This window comes from Hippocampus zosterae, chromosome 13, assembly GCF_025434085.1.
Source record: "Hippocampus zosterae strain Florida chromosome 13, ASM2543408v3, whole genome shotgun sequence".
NCBI lineage: Eukaryota > Metazoa > Chordata > Actinopteri > Syngnathiformes > Syngnathidae > Hippocampus > Hippocampus zosterae.
This window is the reverse complement of record NC_067463.1, coordinates 20,098,638-20,120,855: the sequence shown is the minus strand read 5'-3', so window position 1 is coordinate 20,120,855 and position 22,218 is coordinate 20,098,638. Positions and strand designations below refer to the sequence as shown.

The 22,218-nt window shown below is 41.2% G+C and overlaps 1 protein-coding gene across 2 annotated transcripts; it reads right to left on the bottom strand.

The window, feature by feature from the left end:
* Positions 1-1,560: 1,560 nt before the first annotated feature.
* On the bottom strand, positions 1,561-21,734 carry vegfc (vascular endothelial growth factor c). 2 transcript variants are annotated; one of them, XM_052083796.1, is made up of 7 exons: positions 21,325-21,731; positions 17,715-17,934; positions 14,453-14,643; positions 9,999-10,138; positions 4,987-5,108; positions 3,033-3,357; positions 1,561-2,879 (listed from the first exon to the last, which is right to left on the bottom strand). In XM_052083796.1, exons 1-7 carry the CDS (start codon positions 21,430-21,432, stop codon positions 2,771-2,773), a joined length of 1,215 nt encoding a protein of 404 aa, XP_051939756.1. In that variant the 5' UTR covers positions 21,433-21,731; the 3' UTR covers positions 1,561-2,770. The 2 variants fall into 2 exon arrangements, with proteins under 2 accessions (XP_051939756.1, XP_051939757.1); XM_052083797.1 differs by lacking the exon at positions 3,033-3,357 and having other exon boundaries at positions 21,325-21,734.
* Between the last annotated feature and the right edge of the window lie 484 nt (positions 21,735-22,218).

Genomic DNA, 22,218 nt, shown 5'->3' with positions numbered 1-22,218 from the left:
ACAAAGTAAAGGGAATACATTTATTATCATGTGTATCCATACAAAAAAAAATATGAAAGAGGCTCACAAATCATTTGAAGGCTGGCAAAGGTGGCAATGAAAATAGTTGAGTGTGTTAGGGAGGGGCCAGCCAGGCAGCCTCCTCAGCCAGGGTGCTCTGCACCTCACACCTGAGACTCATCAGCTCATCACCCACCTGTTGCCTATCTGCTCGTTTGGACCGGTATAAATTGACTCACAGACCATTCCCCAGTGCATGTTCGTGCCGTCACCACATCAGTGGACTCTGTTGCCGTCTCCCGCAGCTTCTTGTTCCTTGTGCGGGCATTTCGTTGTGGACTCCTCGTGCTTCTCCCTGAGTGAGTTTGTGAAGACTCTTAAATAAACTACGCCAAGTGTTGGCTTCCACGATAGTGATGGGAATTCCGGCTCCTTTTAGAGAGCCGACTCTTTTGGATCGGCTCCCTAAAAAGAGCCGTCTCTTTAGGCTCCCAAATGGCTCCTCAGTTTTTTTGTTGCTTAAATTAATTTAATACCAGAAATAACGTAATATGTGTAAAATGAAGTACTAATGCAAAAAATAGACATATCAAATATTTATTATTTATATGGCTTTATTTATATTCTTCTGAACATACTCAACATGGAGTGCTACAAAAATAAAAACAAAGTACAAAGACCCATCTCAAAACAAGGTTGTCAAAAAGTTCCAATCTCTGAATATGTGTGTGTGCGTGCGTGCGTGTGTAACCCTCCCCTTCCGACTCCCCAATGAAGAGCCGGTTCCCAATGAGGTGGGAGCCGGCTCCCATCGTTCACTTCAAAGAGCCGGCTCTCGGAGCCGGCTCGTTCGCGAACGACACATCACTATTCCACGACACCTGCCTGTTGTCGTGCTATTGGGGCCACATCCAAACCCTAACAGAGTGGATAGAGCAGTTTAACTGGGTGGTCAGATTTTTTTCCCCTCCAACATTATATTTCACTTGACATCTCCATTTAAATAGATTAAAACCGTATCATTCATGATCTACAAGGAAAAACTAAATTCCCATCTGCATATACACAAGGAGCTGTCCAAAACTTTGATCATTGATTACTTCATGCTAATTCATTTACTTAAATGATTCATGTACATTTTCCTTTCCAGTCGGTTTTAAGACACATTATCAAGCTCAAGACTCCAATCAGCGACCACCCATTTCATCCAACGTGAAAAATGGTCAAAGTAATGTCATGACTTGACTGTTGACAATTGACTTGTCATGCCACATTCGCAACCGCTCCCACTTCCCCGTGGTCTAGACTACATAACAATGCCAGACACAAAAATGCCTGACCGAACATGCTTTATTTATTTTTTTTAAATAAGGAAAACCGTCAATTGTTGTCTGAAAGCTGAGGAAAAAATAATTTACATCAATGATACCATGCATCCAAAAATGTCCATTATAAATCCTTGCGTTGGCAGCGTTATTGCGGACTCACACACAGGACTTTTGATTTTGCATTTTTTAAATTTAAATCATGTTTTGGGGCATGAGAATAAAAGTTCAGTCATTCTTCAAAACATTTTAATTCTCTTACAGGCATACTATGAACAGACAAATGGTAAAGAGTACATTTTCATTTTAACTATGAAAAAATGTTTCTTCCAACTTGACCCTTAGGAACAGGAAAAACATGGCTCCATCCCATCTAATATTCATTCATTCATTCATTCATTCATCTTCCGAACCGCTTAATCCTCACTAGGGTCGCGGGGGTGCTGGAGCCTATCCCAGCCGTCTCCGGGCAGTAGGCGGGGGACACCCTGAATCGGTTGCCAGCCAATCGCAGGGCACATAGAGACGAACAACCATTCGCACTCACACTCACATCTAGGGACAATTTAGAGTGTTCAATCAGCCTGCCATGCATATTTTTGGAATGTGGGAGGAAACCGGAGCACCCGGAGAAAACCCACGCAGGCCCGGGGAGAACATGCAAACTCCACACAGGGAGGCCGGATCTGGAATCGAACCCGGTACCTCTGCACTGTGAAGCCGACGTGCTAACCACTGGACTACCGGGCCGCCTCCCATCTAATAAAACCAACATTTTCTTGAATCAGCTTCAATTCTGAAATACATTGTTATTCACCTCGGGCATACATGCTGAAATTAATGCGATATTTCATAGCTGTAATGTACAGGACAAACATGAATACAAATTCCACCAACAAGAACGCACATTTTAAATCACACTTTTTTAACACAGTATTGATCACAGTGTATCAAGGACATAGATTCATCTGACAATATATTCAGATAAGAAAAACAAACAAACAAACAAACATACAATAAATTAGTGAACCACTATCTTTCGAGAATATTCAGGGACAAATGCATCCATGCACTATGTATTGTGTGACAGTATTTGAAATAGAAGAGCTGGAGTCTCTCCCAGTTGACTTTGGGGTACACACTGGCCTGGAATGTTCACGTGTCCATCACAGGGCTGACACCATTCACATTCACAAGTAGTCGTCAAAGAATGTAACATAAAGAGCTATAATAATAAAACATTACTCTGGCCCCATTTTAGGTCAAAAATACCGTAAAGCACACCAAAAACTAAGAGTCCTTACTTTGGATGAAGTCAACAGCTGCCATTGCAGTCCATTCAGACACCCAGTCAGGGAAAACGGGTCAATAGGGCATATGGGTGACAATTTTGTGTGTCCTATAAATGCTCATTAGCAACTTTATAGTGTTCCATTATTTAGTGGTTAGTCCAGCCGTCTCCAGTAGGACGGTACACAGCGGCACACTTCTTCACTGAATGAAAATCCTGGTTCACACCTGCGCCTCCTGACCATACACAGAGGCCTGAGACAACTGCAACAAAAAAGAAAATGGAGTGTGATTTACAGAGATTTTCATGTTTTGCAAAGATTTGACAAGTTTTGTAATGCGCTTTTCATATGGTATTGTCTAGCTAGAACTTAGATTTTTATTGAACTAAAAAGAATAAGTAGCAGTGTGTCTTACCTGCAAGTAGCGTGATGAAACCTGCGTCCTTTTAGAAAACACTTATTGGGTGACTCATTACATTCGCAGGAGCATTTTGTTTTATTGAGCGGCTGGTGCCTTGGACAAGTCTTGCCACATGTGCACTGACAGGTATCCAGGTTGTAGATGTGGTTTTGTGGGCATGAGTGGTAAGGTGAGGTACTGCAGACACACTGGCAAGTATTACGGTCAAAGTGGCGGTTAGTGCCACAGTGTTGAGTTGGATCTAGGCGCTGACACACACACTGACAGGTTTCCGCATCCAGTTCCTTATGTGGGCCACATACATTTGCTGAGAATGTATCTGTAGAGATAGGGAGGAGGAAAAGCAAGAAGAGTTACACATCTGTGTTATTATTATATTTTCTTGTTTCATTCATTGTATCACCATGCACAGACCATTTGGATTTTCGTATGTCGATTTAGTATGTATTTTTGATGTATTTGTTTATTTATTTATTTTCTTAGTACAAGAGCAGATTCCAGTTTTTTGGTGCATATTGAATCCTACTGTACAGTAAGCGCAAAGCTTTCCAAATCAATGGAAGCAACCCAGCCGTATTCGACTGTGGCTGCAGCCACCATTCCCAGCAAACCCTCCCCAGGGTGGAGGGAGGATGGGGACCTGAGTGAGCGAGAGGGAATGGAAATTTGAAGAAGAAGGTTATGGATGGCTTTGAATGTATAGAGAAGTAATTTGAAGTTAATTCTAAATTTGACAGGAAGCCAGTGGAGCTGTCGGAGGATGGGGGTGATATGATGGAAGGAGGGGTTTCTCGTGATGATCCGGGCTGCTGAATTCTGAACAAGTTGAAGTTTATGGAGGCATTTTTGATGGACACTGAAGAGAAGTGAGTTACAGTATTGATCAAAAAATGTGAGTACATTGTACGATGGCTAAATAAAATGCAATGGAACTCAGTTTTGCTTCCGTTGCCTTTTCAAAAACATGTTTTTAGCTTGTATCTGTATGTCTTGGCATGCTTCCGTATGCTTCAAGCTAACGTGTTTTTAGCGTGCGCGCATGTATGCCGTATGTTTATAAGCTGGCGCTTATAGCTTGTCTATGTGTAAAATACAGAAAATGACTGCGCCCAACTGTACGGTGCGTCGAATGGTCGTGAAAATACGGTAAGTGAAAGTGAATGTGAAAGTGAATTTCGCAATTTCTTTCACTTTTTTTCTTTCTACACTAACTATAGAAGTGTCAAATAAATGTGCTCATACTTATGCACTATTGGAATAAAAATAAATAGTACACATACGTTTGTGTGTGTACACGTGTGTGTGTGTGTGTGTGTGTGTGTGTGTGTGTTTACATCTGAGATCAAATTTGCTACTGTGAAAACCCCCTTGTTGTGAAAATTTTCTTGCTGCAAACATGGTTTCATTGTAGAGGAGTTTCACTGTACCACCATATAGTGTACATTTTTCAAATTCCAAAAATACCTAGATTGTAACCACACGACAGGATTGCTCTAAGTCATGCCTCTTTACGAGTAACCTGTCTGGTATGAAAAGAGAGAGTAGATGTAGATTTTTATTTTATTTTTACTTTGTGAAGATGTAGAGGCTGATTGTGCAAGAGATTTGATTTATTTACGCTTGTATGGTAGAACATTAAAAATGGATGTTTGAGGTGCATCTGCAATTGGTTTCAAATAAAAATAAATTGGAGTCATACCAGGATCCCGGAATGCATTGTGTTGACATTGGCAGTTCCCCTGTAGAACGAATTGATCTTTTAATTCTTGATTTGTACATTTAATTTATAATGTGAAATAACCGAATTAGTGAAAGAATGTAATTCATAAAATGTGATTTTGGTATAAGTTTTACATTCCCAGTATTTCCTCCAGCTTGCTTTGATGAACTGAACAGAGAAAGACACAATACATGCAGCCTTTTGGTGAGAAAATGTGCAAACGCTCACCAAGTTTGGGTGAGCTTGGAAGAGGAAGCGATGGTGGATATTCACTGGTTGTGCTGACACACAGACAATGTCTGCTGCTCCAAGCTTCATTTGGGGCACAGGTCTGACTGGCGATGGAACACCTGAAACACATATAAGATAAGATAAGAAAACCTTGATTAGTCTCGCAATGGAGAAATTCCCGATTCACAGCAGCAACGTTATGAAAGGAAGAAGTAGGACAACAAATATAGGAGCTGCTGGAAAGGCAGCCACTCTCGCGGCGCCATTTTGAAGTCAAAATAACTTTAAGGACACTGACAGCCGTGCAATCTTCACCACTTTTCTGCATACACTTTGTTGTCTGAAGCAGTTATAGATGAAAGAGGAGAGGATCAAAGTGTAAATATTTAGGAAACAATTTCATATTCAGAGTAAGAGGCAAAGGGACTCAACTCAAATCTATATATATAGCACATTCACAACAACCACAGCTGTGATAAAACTAATTTCGAATCAAAATGTTTGTACAGTAATGAAAGGAAAGAGTAGTAAATTAAAATTATAATATAAATAAATAAATTAACAAAGAGCCAGGCAAACAAGCTTGAAATCAGCATGCCTGCTCACAGCATAAAACGCAGCATATCCAGCCACAGCTGACAGCAGAAGCTCAAACAATTTTAAATTCAAGAAAGCAAATTAACAAAAGCCCAAAAACATCTACAGTACATTTAATAAAACCAATTAACAAAAGATGATACAAATTTTCATTGATGGACAGCACAGAGGCACTCATCCTGGCTGCTCAGGAGCAGGCCCTGAACACCAGAGCCATCGAGGCCCAGATATACCACACCAGACAAGACCCAAGGTGTAGGTTGTGCAAAGAGGCACCTGAGACGATCCAACACATAACTGCAGGGTGTAAGATGCTGGCAGGGAAAGCCATAACCAGGTGGCTGGCATAGTCTACCGAAACATCTGTGCGGAGTATGGACTGGAAACCCCAAGGTCAAAATGTGAAACACCTCCGCAGGTGGTGGAGAATGACCAAGCGAAGATCCTGTAGGACTTCCAGATCCAGACTGACAAGATGGTAATGGCGAACCAACCAGATATCGTGATCATAGATAAAGGGCAGAGGAAAGCCGTTGTAGTGGATGTCGCGATCCCAAGTGATGGAAACATCAGAAAGTAGGAACACGAGAAACTCGAGAAATACCGAGGGCTCAGAGAGGAGCTGGAGAGGGCCTGGAAGGTAAAGGTGACAGTCGTGGCTGTGGTGGTCGGAGCACTCGGGGCAGTGACCCCCAAACTAGATGAGTGGTTGCAACAGATCCCGGGAACAACATCGGACATCTCAGTCCAGAAAAGCGCAGTGCTGGGAACAGCAAGGATACTGCGCCGAACCCTCAAGGATCCTAGCTGAATGAGGACACTACCCGAGGGGTGTGAAGAGGAATTTTACTTTGTATCTATATCTATATCTATATCTATATCTATATCTATACACGGTATATACAGGTATACATACAGTATATATACATATATAGATTAGAGCTGTCAGTTTCGTGCGTTTTTATAATAATAATAATAATAATGATAATAATAATACATTTTATTTATAAGCGCCTTTCAAGATACCCAATGACGCTTTACAATAACAAAAAACACAAAACAATACGGGTTGAGCAGCGGCAGCCGAAACGCACCAGCGTTATTGGCATTAATTTAAATAAATTTGAATGGGATTATTTTTTTTTTTCACGAGATTAACACAGCACACGTCACAGCGGATGTTACGTTGCTCTATAAATACACCAGAAACCAAACAACAAAAGCACAGCATAGGTCCACGCACGTTTGTTTTGCCAGCCACAGCAGCTTTGCCAGCCACAGCAGCTCGAGACACCGAAAACAGATACTTCAAGAGTTTAGTTTAGTTTACTTTTAGAAAGTTGCCAGATTTTTCCACTGACAAGACCCAAAGTTACCTGTATCATACAGGTGTACGATGTATGCCACTGACGCAATTGTTACTTGTTTGGAACTATTTTGTGTGGAAGGTTACAGTGTTCCGTGTCCATATAAATAGAGCGAGTGGGGCTTCTCTGTGTTAGTCTGACAGTGACAGTGTGCTGAGGAGGTGACATGACAAAAGTTCAGCGGTGCACTGGTAGCGACCGAGCGAAAATAAAACGTCTCCAGTGTTGTCATCGAACCAAGTGTAGTCATCCGAAATGATGTCTACACAAAACCGGAGAGAGACTTCCGCGCAAGGGCCAACAGAATCAACATAGCCTGACTGCTGTGTTCAAAGCAAACTTGAGAAAAACGAAGTATGCAACCATGGTTTAAATCCACTATTGGCTGAGTACTAGTTTACCTTAGATATGCACTTTATAATGTTATATTGCTCTGTTTTGATTCCATAAAAAGAGCTATTAAAGCAGCTGTTGTGTGACAAAATATTTTTCACTGTTGTTGATGGACGGTAATATTGTGTGAGACATTATGTGTGAAAATCAAAATTGTTATTTCAGTAAATATTTGCATTTTGAACATAGAAAACTGATGCATGATTCCATGTTGATGAGAGCATTAAATTGGGGAAAAATAGGACAAAAAAATACAAAAGGAAATTGTTATTTGTGCCTTGCAAATTGCGGCCTGGAGGTGTTGCAGTGGAGGCACGAATCTAGGATAGTGTGCTACCCGGGAATCCAGGGTACCCACTCTCTCATCGTGCGAAGGTTTTGGTGGCCAGAAATCAAGGCTGACATTGTGGAATTCATTGGTTCCTATTCTGTGTGTGCCTGTGGAAAATCTTCTCATCTACTATGCCCATTACCTCATGGCTGTGGTCTTTTTATCTTTTGGCCTCGCTCCCAGCATATTCCGGGAGGGCTGGTGGATTCATTGCCATTTGCCTACTGAACCGCTTTTTTTGCCACATTTGTTCATGAAAATGGAATTTGTTGATGTTTCCAAATTCATAATTGTGCTGTGGCAGTGTTGTAGTGATATAATATTGAAGAGTTAACATTGTAGTGAAAACTCAACTAGGTTAGTTGCTCGAGACCTATATGTGGTTACATGATACGAGATAAATACTTTTTGCACTGCTTTATTGTCCGAACCCAGTTGTCTGTTCAAATGAGTAATTTTGATCTGTTATATGTTCAATTTTCATCACCAAACTGAATGTTTGGAATGTATCACTGAACGTGTTGTCCAGCCCCGGGCCGGTGCCAGCCATTTTGGTGCCCTAATCATAAATGCTATGTGGTGCCCCCTCCGCCCACCCCTGCTCCACCACTGACACAAATGAACAATATCTGAGTAAATCTCAGTTTTGCTTTATTTTATTTTGTCCATATTATGTTTCAAAAACTTTCACAAAAATAAGAGATAAATAATAATATTCAAGTCTTTGTAAAACACAAAAGATGGCACCAAAATGCTGTCTGCTGCTGCAAAGCCTATCGATCGGTTGGTTGACGGCTGATCTTAACTACTTGTGGTGGATGATTGCTCTTCTGAAACTTTCACTTGCACTTGAGTTCCTCCTTGAAGATATTGAAGCATTGGTCCTGTATTCAGAAATACAAGACAAAATATCCAAGGATTCTACAGTGAAATATAGCTTTGAACGACGGTACAAATATTTTCAAAATTAATCATGTTATTATGTCGGCCTATATTTGAAAACACAGTCACATGAACATTTCAATATTCTACCTTTATAGACAAGGAGTCATATGGCATTATATAAATATTTTGGACAATGTGAAAACAGTGACAACTTTGATGGATCGATTTCTTTATTTTTCTTCCAAAATACAGTTTTTAGCTATACACGTCACTCTTGGCCAATAAACCTCTCAAGAATGTTGGCATTGTCATTGCATATAAAACAACGTTGTCTCATAAAATTACATTTAATTTCCATAGTGTAATCACTGCGCGGGTCACTAGTTTTCCACAACAGCATTTTGGATTGTTTTTGGCAATATATATATATATATATATTTTTTTTTAGGATGAAAGGAAAGCCTACACTGCGACCAAGAGTTGTTCATTATGTATTTGGAAATAAATTGAACTGTTGACTGAACCATGTAAACTATGTTTTTGTAATTATCGCATTGCCGAAGAGCATGTAAACACATCATCTAAACATGGCTGTAATAAAATAAACAAACAATTATTTAAAACATTGTCTTACCTGCAAGAGACGCGTGAGCGTCATCTTGCTGTTTTTTTTTTCTTTTCCTCTTTTCCACTCCCGATTCCTGATGCCTTTTTCGACGACATGTCCAGATATCCAAAAATACACGTCTGCCAAATTTGCGATTGAAGCATAATGTAACAAACTATGAAAGAATGAAAGAAAGGGGCTGGGGCACCAAAGGTAGACAGACGAGATATACGCACAGGAGATTAATCTTTTTTCGCGAAAATAAGCCTGTTATTTTTGTATGACATACTGTATATTATTTAACATTCTTCAAAAAACGTTTATTAGAAATATTATATCCCATTATTATTCGGATTATTTTTATTTTGTTGTTTTTTTCTTTTTGTTTGTTTTTTTCTTTTAATGAGCTTAATTTTTTTTGGGATGCCTTCGTGGCCATTCGTGCCCTTCATGCAAAGTATGCCGAGCTCCGCGGGGGGTGCTGGAGCCTATCCCAGCTGTCTCCAGGCAGTAGGCGGGGGACACCCTGAACCAGCCAATCGCAGGGCACACAGAGACGAACAAACATCCACGCTCACATTCACACCGAGGGACAATTTAGAGTGTTCAATCAGCCTGCTACACATGTTTTTGGAATGTGGGAGGAAACCGGAGCACCCGGAGAAAACCCACGCAGGCCCGGGGAGAACATGCAAACTCCACACAGCGAGGCCGGAGCTGGAATCGAACCCGGTACCTCTGCACTGTGAAGCCGATGTGCTAACCACTGGACTACCGGGTCGCCAGACAATATATCACTGCATTTAATAAATATGTGTTCGGTACTTACTCGGTCAGGGATCTCCTGATGATGCCGTGGACTTGTTTGGAGCTGTCAAGCTTAGACAAACAACTGCACTGTGTGTGATTGGCCACACTAATAGTCACTGGCTTCGTGCCTTGGGCAATTGGTACTGTGATTTCAAAAAGCTGCAAAATGAAAGAATTGATGGCAGGTATTATAGTAATAAAACATTACATTAAAATGTTTAACCTTATTTATCTTAAAATTGTCAAAAGGAGGACACTTTCCGTGGAACCATTCAGGTAAGGCAAAACCTAGATTGCTCGTAGTTGGATTGCAATAAGCAACGACAACAGCATAATAATCCACAAACATACATTTTCATTTCATTACTTTCATTTTTTAACTAATTATATATGACTTTTTTTAAATGAAGTGGATACGAAAATGAATAGACTTATACTGTAGTTGTCCCTGTATATTCGCAGTTCAAGTATTTTTGCGGATTTGCGGATTCATATATTGCCATGCGATTGGCTGGCAACCAGCTCAGGGTGTATCTCACAAGGTTGGGGGGGCGTACTGGAGCCCATCCCAGCTGTCTTCGGGCAGTAGGCAGGGGACACCCTGAACCGGTTGCCAGCCAATCGCAGGGCATATAGATCGAACAACGATCCTCACTCACACTCACACCTAGGGACAATTTGGAGTGTTCAATCAGCCTGTCATGGATGGTTTTGGAATGTGGAAGGAAACCAGAGTACCCAAAGAAAATCCACGCAGGCCCGGGGAGAACATGCAAACTCTACATATGGAAGCCGGACCTACACTGTGACGTCGCACAATGACACAATTATATATGTTGCTCTTAAGTTGAATCTATTACTGCTTGTTTTATGAGTGTGTCGTGCAAGGTTGTTGTATGCAGTCTTTGGGGTTATAAGTTTTACAACGGTACATGACTGATCAGAATCTATTGTCACGTGAAGGGCCTAAATTTGGACCTAGAAGCAGCCCGGAGATGAAAATGGCGAAGTAAACGTAATTACATGCAAAATTCGAAGTGAAAAACAAGAGTGCAGGGCTGGACACAAGAATGAAAAAACAAACCCAGTTCTGTGTCCCCCCTCCCCCCCCAAAAAAAGTACCAAAGCAACTGAGAACATCAAGAACCCAAAGAGCCAAACACAGTTATTAATCACAACACACAGGCTATTGTGAACTGGGCTGTGGTGGGCCGCACAGATGAACGAAAAAGAAGAAAAAAAAATATATGCCATATATATAGTTGGCATATATTTTTTATGCATATATTTGTGTGTGTGTGTATACTGTATATATAATATATATATATATATATATATATATATATATACATACACACACACTGTTCTTGTGGTTCATTTACAAGATCTGAGGCAGAAAATGTATTATTTTGAAAAGTCACCGGATTCTTTCCATTATATCCGTTAATGACTGCAAACTGTAACGTATTTTGAAAAGTTTCTTTGCAATGGCGAAAAGGCCTATGAGGATTCAACACAAGAGCCTCTGCCCTAGAAGAACAAGAAGGGTGCAATACCAGAAGCCCTACTTGTAATATGGACAGCTGATCCGCAACGCGCAAAAAAAGCTTGCTCTGCACAATACGGAGTGAACAGCTCTCCAATGAGTCTTTGAAGACTTTAAAACTGATTATTCAGCAAATATAAGTGGCTTGAGAGTCTCACACTTGGTGGCTAAAAGAATTGCAAAGACTAACTAAAATCCATCCATTATCTAACCCAGGGGTGGGCAAACTACGGCCCGTGGGCCGGATCCGGCCCGTTGGTCTTTTTAATCCGGCCCGCCGAAGATTGGTGCACAATTAAGGTTTGATTGCATTCATTTCGTTTGGACTTGTAATGACATGTATTTCAACACCAGGTGGCGCAGTTACTTCAAGTTGCAGAGCACAGGGAGGGAGGGGAAGACGGAGAAAGAGGTAGAGAGTAATGACCATGGAAGGGAAAGTGATATGTATCTGATTAAACGAAGCGAGTAACAAAGTACGAAACATTCAGGAGACGCCTGGAGTCGGAAAGACTGAAATCTACGAGACTTTGAAAAACAAGGAAGCGATTCTTACTCAGTCCGATTCTGGCAATTTTAATGCTCAGAGCGAATTGCTTGTGGCTCGAGTAAGTAAACATTTCCTAGAATGGTTTGATTGTTATCATGTTAAAAACTTTCTGCAAACCGGACAGCTAATAAGAGTCGGAGAACAGTCAAATGTGTAGAGCGTGAACAACAGGGGGCCTAGTACACATCCTTGAGGAGAACCAGTGCTGAGTGTGATGGTGGAGGAGAATGTTACATTATTACTGGCATACAAAGACATTGTGCTATCTTCTTTATTTTCTATTTCTAACTTTTGGCCCGGCCCTCCACAATATTTTCTGCTTCTCATTTGGCCACCCCGGGAAAATAATTGCCCACCCCTGATCTAACCCTTACACACATGCTCCGACATTCGAGGGCATCCAAAACATAACAAAATTAACAACACAGATTCACATTCAGGCTTTTTTTCCACACACAAGATGTTTTTTTTAACTTGTAAGTTAAAAAAGATCAAGCATGTCAGATACTCGACTCAATGTCTCATAAGACGGAAAGCTTCTCTTTAGTCACTACCGACTGTCATCAGGACAGCTCGAGAGGATTAATCTCACAATAGTAATCTTGTTGAAAAAATATGTAACATTTAATCACAGGGACTGGGATACATTGATTGTGTTGAAGTCACTTAGATCAGTGTTTTTCAAACCCTGTGCGTGCCGTGGGAAATTATGCCATATTTATGCCTGTGTGGTTGATCGCCTGGAAGAGTAATCATGCATTACTCTTCCATACCGGTAGGGAGCAGAGCATCAGCTAGGAAATTGCCTTATGCTTCGAGACAAATGAAGTTTCCGATGCGAGGCATTGCAATGAAAGGTAACTTTCATTTAGATTTACGTTCAATGGAGATGAAACGGCACCGATGTTCCCTCTAAGCTGCGCAACTGCGCACTGGTCGCACACACTCGGCACACGTGCAAACATATCCAGCGCAGTGAATGCTACTGCAAATGTCATCGCCACCGAGCAGGCGTTTTCCACGCTTGTCATGTGTAAGCCCGGGAGCCGCATTGAACCAGCCCAAGAGCCGCACGCAGCTCGCGAGCCGCGGGTTGGTCACCCCTGTACAATGTACACCCTCTTCCAAGCTGTTGAAGAATCAAGTACCATACACAACTTTGTCAAATGTGCTGTATGTGCAACAAACAGCACAGATGAAATTTCTTCCCTCTTAAACAATAAATGTTAGCTGTAAGATTTAAATTTACCTTTTCCCAAAAACAAATTAACTTTGCCTTGTTTGAAAACACGTGGCATTCTGTGTGTACATATCAAATAGCATTTCTTTTTTTTAGTACAGTCTAGAAATGAAATTGCTTGTACTACAAGTCATTCTCAAAAATTATAATAAGTACTTGGAAAACCTGTGTTTTTGGCCATTGACTTCCACCCCGGTTTCCTGTGAGTGAAAGACAATGCAATTACATGTCATAAATGCAACATCACTATTGAATATTGCAAATACCTGATAATCAACAGCAGCTTAAATTCAGCTAACATAAGTATCGTAAAAGAGGCAATAAATGATTTTTATTAAATGATTATTATTAAATGATTTTTTAAAATACATTTTTATTTGTACTTTTTCATTTAAAGCAAGTTAGCTTAAGCTAACGCGCGCCAGCTTTCAGGCACATGATAGCTTACCCGGTAGTTGTGTATAATTCATTCATTCATTCATCTTCCGAGCCGCTTGATCCTCACTCGGGTCGCGGGGGGTGCTGGAGCCTATCCCAGCTGTCTTCGGGCAGTAGGCGGGGGACACCCTGAATCGGTTGCCAGCCAATCACAGGGCACACAGAGACGAACAACCATCCACGCTCACACTCAGACCTAGGGACAATTTAGAGTGTTCAATCAGCCTGCCACGCATGTTTTTGGAATGTGGGAGGAAACCGGAGCACCCGGAGAAAACCCACGCAGGCCCGGGGAGAACATGCAAACTCCACACAGGGAGGCCGGAGCTGGAATCGAACCCGGTACCTCTGCACTGTGAAGCCGACGTGCTAACCACTGGACTACCGGGCCGCCCGTTGTGTATAATTTACAAACAAAATAAGCACAACAGATATAGCAATAAGCAGCAAACAGCACAACTGCAATCAGACCAAATATAGTCAAAGTGTGTGGCGGTCAGTAAGTAAACTATTTCATCAGGATGAGGTTACATTAATTTTTATATATAAAAAATGTTCTACTAAAAACGTTTTTTAGCCACGAACACCAAATGAATTGATGCATTATGGATTTGATAGATGATGTGATATCATAAATGAGACAATACAGTAGCAGCCTCACAAGAGTAGTGACAATTGAGAAAAGAGGTGTGATCTTACAGTTTTGCTGAGGTAACCAGTTGAAATATTCCTGCATTGTTTGTCTTCAGAGTGGCAACATCCTCCACATCTGTAGACGGACACACATGGTGGTTTATAGAAGATGTTGGTGGGTACACCAAATTCCCTGCCCACGTCGACACACACTTCCCTGGGTCTGCACTGAGTCTTTCTCCACTCTGATTCTACACCTGCACACAGAATATCCAAGGTTCATCAATATGTGCTTCTAATGTGTCAGGCCCCACTCAAACATCAAGTTTCCCCATCAGTCTTTGTCATTCTTCTCACTTTTCTCCCCCTTGAGGTGCTCCTGAAGTTGTAGTTTGCAGTGGTGTGGAACTGCTTTACATAATAGCAATAGTACTGTACTGAGGTCACCAAAACGGATGTCCTATTATTTTTTTTAAAATTCCAAGCGAATCAACCCAAGGTCATTTATTTATTCATTTTATCTTATACCAGATGAGGATTATTTCTAGAACCAGGACAGTTTTTTTTCTCATCCTGACTGTTGCAATGGCCTCTATTCATCATCAGTCAGGGTTTCCTTCATTTTCTCAAGGGGAGAAACATGTGCTATTTTTTTTAGAAAAAGCACAAGATGGTAATCCTATGGAATTAACTGGATTTCTACATAGATTGGTCATGAAATGTTATCTGATCTTTATTTCGGTCACAAAAATAGACCAACAGATGACAACAACTAGGTAGCTATCCCAGCCGTCTTCGGGCAATAGGCGGGGGACACCCTGAATCAGTTGCCAGCCAATCGCAGGGCACACAGAGACGAACAACCATCCACGCTCACACTCACACCTTGGGACAATTTAGAGCGTCCAATCAGCCTGCCACGCATGTTTTTTGGAATGTGGGAGGAAACCGGAGCACCCGGAGAAAACCCACGCAGGCCCAGGGAGAACATGCAAACTCCACACTCCGGTAACTGCACTGTGAAGCCGACGTGCTCGCCACTGGACGACTGGGCCACCGCTTATGAATACAAATCAGATCTATAATGCACCATGACAAAAAAATCCATTCATTTGTCACAATATTTTCCTGCCCTGACCATGAATGTATTGAATTGTGTATGTTTTGGTCACGAAATGCATTCTACTTTGTGAAACCATGACGAAGGTCCGCACAATAATAATTTACAATCCATCATATCCTCAAAGACATCTGGAGAAATATTGAATATCTCTCAGGCGCCAATGCATTAAAAAAAATAAATTAAAACCTTGTGGGCTCAGGACCACTTCAGAAAACCAATACTGCATCACTAAATACAGTTCAGCGCTGCAGCCATAAATGCAACTTAAAATTCTATGATGCAAAGCACAAGCCATTTATCAACAAAACCCAGAAATGCCACCGCCTCCTTTGGACCGAGCTCATCTAAGATGGATTGATGCAAAGAGGAAAAGTGTTCTGTGGTCTGATGAGTCCACATTTCAATATGTTTTGGGATATGGTGGACGTCGTGTCCACCAGGCCATCGAGGAAAAGAACCGTTCGGACTGATATGGACAGAAAGTTTAAAAACCAGTATCTGTGATGGTATGGGGCTGTGTTAGTGGCACTGGCATAGATAATTTCCACATCTGTGAAGGTGAAGGGTACACACAGGTTTCGGAGAAACATGCTGCCATGCAAGAAACGCCTTTTTCATGGACACCCCTGCTTCAGCAAAACCATGCCAAACCACATTCTCCACGTTACAACAGCGTGGCTTCATAGTCAGAATGTGGGTACTATACTGGACTCCCTGCAGTACAGACCTGTCTCCCATTGAAAATGTGTGCTGCATCATGAAGTGTAAAATACGGAGACCCCGGACTGTTGAACAGCTGAAGCAAGAATGGGAAGGAATTCCACCCACAAAGCTTTAGCAATTATTGTCCTCAGTTCCCAAACCTTTATTGAATCAGAATCATCAATATTGGCCAAGTATGTAGAACACACAAGGAATTTGTCTCCGGTATAAAACGCTGCATTAGTATCATCGTAAACAACAAAATCATTGAACCATTTTAGAGTATACCAGTAGTTTTGTAGTACCATTTTTTGGTGCAAGAAGAGTGACTATGTCAGTGACTGTTTAAGGAGTTAATGGCTAGAGGGAAGAAGCTGTTTAAGTGTCTACTGGATTTGGTGCGCATGGATCTGTAGCGTCTGCCTGAAGGGACTAGCTGGAAAAGGTGGTGGGCAGGGTGCGGGGGATCCAGGAGGATTTTCCGTGCCCTTGTCTTGATTCTTGCAGTGTGCAAGTCCTCAAGAGTGGGTAGGGCGCTGCCAATGATTTTTTTCCGCCGTCCTAATTGTCCGTTGAAGTCGGATTTTGTCCTTTTTTGTGGCGGCCCCAAACCAAACCGTGATGGAAGAACACAGGATTGATTCGATGACTGCCGTGTAGAACTGTCGTAGCACCTCCTGTGGCAGGCCATGCTTCCTCAGCAGCCTCAGGAAGTACATCCTCTGCTGGGCCCTTTTCAGGATGGAGATGGTGTTGACTTCCCACTTCATGTCCTGGGAGACTGTGATTCCCAGGAACTTGAATGTTGTTCATTAAAAAAAAAGTGATCGGACGCAGTGGTAAACATGACCCTGTCCCAGTTTTTTAGAACGGGTTGCAGCCATAAAATTCAAAGTTTATGGTTATTTGCTAAAAACAAAGTTTATCACTGTAAACATTAAAAATCTTGTCTTAGCAGTGTATTCAATCAAATCCATCATCTACCGCTTATCCGGGGCCAGGTCGCGGGGGCAACAGCTTTAGCAGGGAAGCCCAGACTTCCGTCTCCCTAGCTACTTCTTCCAGCTCTCCCCGGGGGATCCCGAGGCGTTCCCAGGCCAGCTGGGTGACATAGTCTCTCCAGCGTGTCCTGGGTCTTCCTCGGGGTCTCCTCCCGGTGGGACATGCCCGGAACACCTCACCAGGGAGGCGTTCAGGAGGCATCCGAATCAGATGCCCAAGCCACCTCATCTGGCTCCTCTCGATGTGGAGGAGAAGCGGCTCGACTCTGAGCCCCTCCCGGATGACTGAGCTTCTCACCTTATCTCTAAGGGAGAGCCCGGACACCCTGCGGAGAAAACTCATTTCAGCCGCTTGTATCCGGGATTTACAAATCGATTTACAAATAATTGAATTCTGTATTTATGTTTAACACAACGTCCCAACGCTATTTGAATTGGCTTTGTAAAGTGAGAGTGAATCCAGAGGGGAGAAAAAAAAAACCCCAACAGAAATCAAACCTACTTTTCAGAACATCCAAGTTGAGGTAGGCAGCCGCGAAGTTTGTCTGATCTGTTTCGATTAACGGCTCCAGGTGGTGAGACAGTTTGGACACAGAAGCAAAGGGTAATTTAGATTTACACTTGAGAGCAGCCCAGTAGAATGGGTAGATAAGACTCATCAATTCATCAACACTGGAAGCTGAGCGCAACCTCTCTTCCATGTCTGGCTCCGGTGAAGAGTCCTGAAACCATAAGAAAACAACACTTTCCTTGAGAAAATATATAAATCAGATCTCTTTATGCCATGACAAAGTCACAATTTGATCAGATATTCTAGATCAGGGGTGCCCATTATGTTGATCCTGATCGACCGGTAGATCTAGGGCTGGTCCCAAGTAGATCCGGGTGTAGAGGAGGGAAAAAAAACCACAACCATATGTGTGTCTTTGTACATGTTAGTAATATACTTTTTGTGTTCGTGTACACTGCACCCTAATCATCCTATCAGTCTCATTTTCACAAAAAAATATATTTAATAAAATAATGCAGGTAATTTTGAATTTACGGTGGCGCATGATTACGTCACTGGATGTTGTTAGCGCTCAGTAGTCTGCAATTGCAGCTTGTGATCAGAGCTGTTGCGCTATATCTTTTATCGTCATTATTCTCATTCAGAGTTTTCTTCGTGTACAATTCACTGAGGGCAAAGAATAGGAATCTAGAGGGCCAGGGAAGCACTTTAAAACGGTACATGTGAGCTACGATAGTTAACAGGCTGCAAAATCGCATGCCTCCGTGTCAGGCTGTTTCTTATCATGGCGTGCGTGTATGTGTGTGTGTGTGTGCCTGCACAGTAAGGAGCGATCCCGGGAGGTTGGTTGATCGAAAAGTCGATCTTCGTTCCAAAGAGTTTGGGCACCCTGTTCTAGATATTCATGAAATATTTTTGGATTGCTTATACATTATATACACTATATTGTGAATAGATGGAGAACGGTGTTAAATATTGACTTTACCGTAATTGCAGCTCACACATTGTAGTGTTCACTGCATTTGTGCAAACAAAATTATCTTTAGCAGCTGGCAATATGTACAATAATATCCATCACAGTGCACAAAGATATTTCTGCAGTGGCATTCCGTCAGGGCCAGCAAGGCCTTCTCTGCTGGCCTAAACATTCTCAGAAAAGTAAATTTAATAAACTTACTTTTCTGAGAATAACAAATGTAATTTGTTATTTTATTTTCATAAATATGTAAATAAAATTATTCTCTGTATTCTTTATGTCATATTATTTCCACTTAGTCGAAGAAAGCCACTTGATAAATGATTTTTATATATTTATATATATAAATTATTCTTGCTGCTGGAGGCTGTAAATTTCCCCAGTGTGGGACAAATAAAGGATAAAGTTAATGATTAGTTGTTAAAACAATAATGTTTATTAGGTTGAAAACTAAATCTCTTGTCTATGCAGTGTATTCAATTAAACATAGTTTGAACATGTTTTCTAAATTATTGCATTGTGTTTTTATTTATGTTTAACACATCACAAATTCATTGGAATTGGGTTTGTAACTTTGTTCAAGGTAACTGTGGAAACACTGCAAGCATAAGATGAACCCATTTTCTGAAATAACACAGAGCATCCATCCATCCATCCATTTTCATATCCGCTTTATCCTCACAAGGGTCACGGGGCATGCTGGAGCCTATCCCAGCTGTCTTCGGACATTAGGCAGGGTACATCCCAAACTGGTTGCCAGCCAATCTCAGGGCACACATTGACAAAAAAACCCATACTCAATTTAGAGTGTTCCATTAACCTGCCACACATGTTTTTGGAATGCGGGAGTAAGCGAAGAAAACCCACGCTGGCACAGGGAGAACATGTAAACTCTACACAGGAGGGCCGGAGCCGGAATCGAACCCTGCACCTCTGCACTGTGAGGCCGACACACTAACCAGTCAATCACCGGGCTGCCTAGCACAGAGCAACTCAAAATAATTATTGAGAATTTGTGCCCCAAAGGAAGTAGAAAACTCAACTATAATTCTTACAGTGTTGCATGTACAACTTTACCGAAGGAGGTTGTCCAGTGTTCACATTTTAACTTTCTTTGTGCTATGCTGCTTTGTCAAAAAATTACAGCGCAAACAGGAAAAGTACAATGTGAATCTCGCAATCAGTCTTCTTCATACACAAAGGTGGACAGTAACTTTCAGTTTAGGACACTGATTTTGCATCATTTAAAACTCAAGCGACAGTTTTCATCACACCAGGCCTCCAAAGTCCACTGTTATGTTGACTACTTGACTCGGCAATTCCACGTATTCATCGACAGCGACACAGATTGTTCTGATGGCACTGGCATGCTCAGTAACATGACTTTTGCAGGGGAACCATGATGTTTTGATATTTGTACAAATTATTTCTAGAAATGCACTTACTCATTTGCAAAATTCAATTTTGATCTGAGAATTGTACCAAAGTGACTTAGAAAAACGGCAACGAAAGGTAATTAACTGTTGAATGAGTAGTAAGAATTTGCTTCAGTTATTTTTTGATGAACACAAACCCACAAAAAAATTTTTTGTACTTCTAATACAAATGACATTCTACCAAGAAAAAGATGTGTTTATGGTAGTCCGGTTGAAAGTCCTTCAAATAATGAAGTGCTTTCAGGGCAAAGGGCTAACAAAAAGTCAAATAATTGCCACATAATGGCCCGGGATTGACTTCTTTATTAAATCCTCTCCAACTAGTATCATTCACTTGATTTCTGTGACATCAGTCTTCATTGGCTCTTTTCTCAGGCTAATTTAAAAACACTTGTTCTTAATCCCTCCACTTAGAAAAGCCTAATTGCTCTCTTTCAATTCAGCTTTTGGACTGACGTCACATAACAGGGGAGTTATTTAAATAGCTATTCACCACTTATTGGGAAGTAGGACAAATGAATAATTATGACTTCACACAATATTAGTTTCATTGTCTGTAAACAAATAATACACGGCTAGAAACCGCATACTTTCTTATGTCTGTACACTAGCTAAGGCACAAACATCACAAATACCATGAAGATATTATACTTCAAAAGTAAAAATGCATACAATCTAGAAATAAGGTCTATTTTTGAGGTTATACAGTAAAAGTAAAAAAAAAACGAAATTAACTTGAGTCATGTTTATGTTTTTGCCCCTAATTACGGCTATAATCGCATCAAAAGACAAAACTCTGTTTTTTGTGTGTTTGTTTTTGTTAAAACGCAAAGGTATGCAACGATTTCAACCCTATACTCATTGGCATTCTTCAAAATTAAAAATAACTAAATAAAAATCAAATACAAAAGGCGACTTAAATTTCAGCACCAGTGCATTAAATTATATCTCCCATTTGATTGTTGGTATAATAGGTAAAATTAGTCATATGAATTGGATATACACCACCATCCATTATACTGCATGAAAAGTATTACAGAACCCAACAATAAAGTCTAGATCACGTGTATTTTGTAAAATAATAATAACAAAAACAATAATAATAAGACAAGTGAGCGGGGAGATTTGGGACGTGCAACAGGTGATGGGAAAATATGCAGGTACTGTACTTTGTTTTTGTCAAACTTACAGACTCTTCCTCGTGCATCTGCTCGTCATATTCGTAGTAGTCGCTGTCACTGAAGTCGCTGGCGAAGTTGCTATACACCAGTAAAAGCAAAATTCCCACAAGGTGCATTTTTATGTAGTCAAAAAAACGTATGATCCGATGACCATTTAAACAAACGACAACATTAAAACAAACTCCGCTCTGTGTGCGCTGCCCACTCCGGTTCCTGATATAAATCTGTCATTTGGCATGTGTATCACACTCTTCTCCTTCTTTGTCTCTGTTAGCGTCCAGGTCTTGTTCAAAATAAGAACCGCAATGCGTGCACGTATCCTGTGAGCGAATAACCGGTCATATGGAAACACTTGAATCCGGTCAGCGGAGTCGCGTCAATTAAAGCCTGAGTGTCCCAGTGTCGTTTTTACAGGAAGCGATCGTTCTGCTTCCAAAATAAAAGCTAGATGTTCTCCCTTGGGTCGAATTTGATGAGAATGCCGGAATCCGGAAGTGATGTTTTCTTCCTTCGCTGAATGATAAATTGCGTACGGCAAAACTGAACTACCGGTATTCATTTCATTTTCAGCAAATTAATTTTGCTATGTCTACTGTGTGTGTGTGCGTGTAACACACACTAATTTAGATTCATTTATCTATTGTTAAAACATAAATCAACATTCAAAATGAAGCATAAACTGCAATATTTTCTGCCAGTGGCCCTTGTACATCCCACCCTGTTAACCTAGGCCCCCTAGCACAGGGATAGGGAACTCTGGTTCCGCGAGAGCCATACCCTGCCTGTTTTGGATCCCTCCTGACTCCAACACATATGATGCAAATGATCAGCTCTGGAGAAGCCTCAAACTATCATGAACAATTGAATCAGGTGTGTTGGAGTAGGCCGGGCGCTGTTCCCAT

What these genes read in the sequence shown, in the direction of transcription:
- vegfc (XM_052083796.1), bottom strand. Translation starts at nt 21,432, where the DNA reads ATGCACCTTGTGGGAATTTTGCTTTTACTGGTGTATAGCAACTTCGCC. An exon ending in ATCAGGAGATCCCTGACCGA is followed by an intron (nt 5,109 to 9,998) that starts GTAAGTACCGAA and finishes TATGTGTTTCAG; the next exon opens with GTGTTCCATCGCCAGTCAGA. An exon ending in TCCAAGCTCACCCAAACTTG is followed by an intron (nt 3,358 to 4,986) that starts GTGAGCGTTTGC and finishes CTATCTCTACAG; the next exon opens with ATACATTCTCAGCAAATGTA.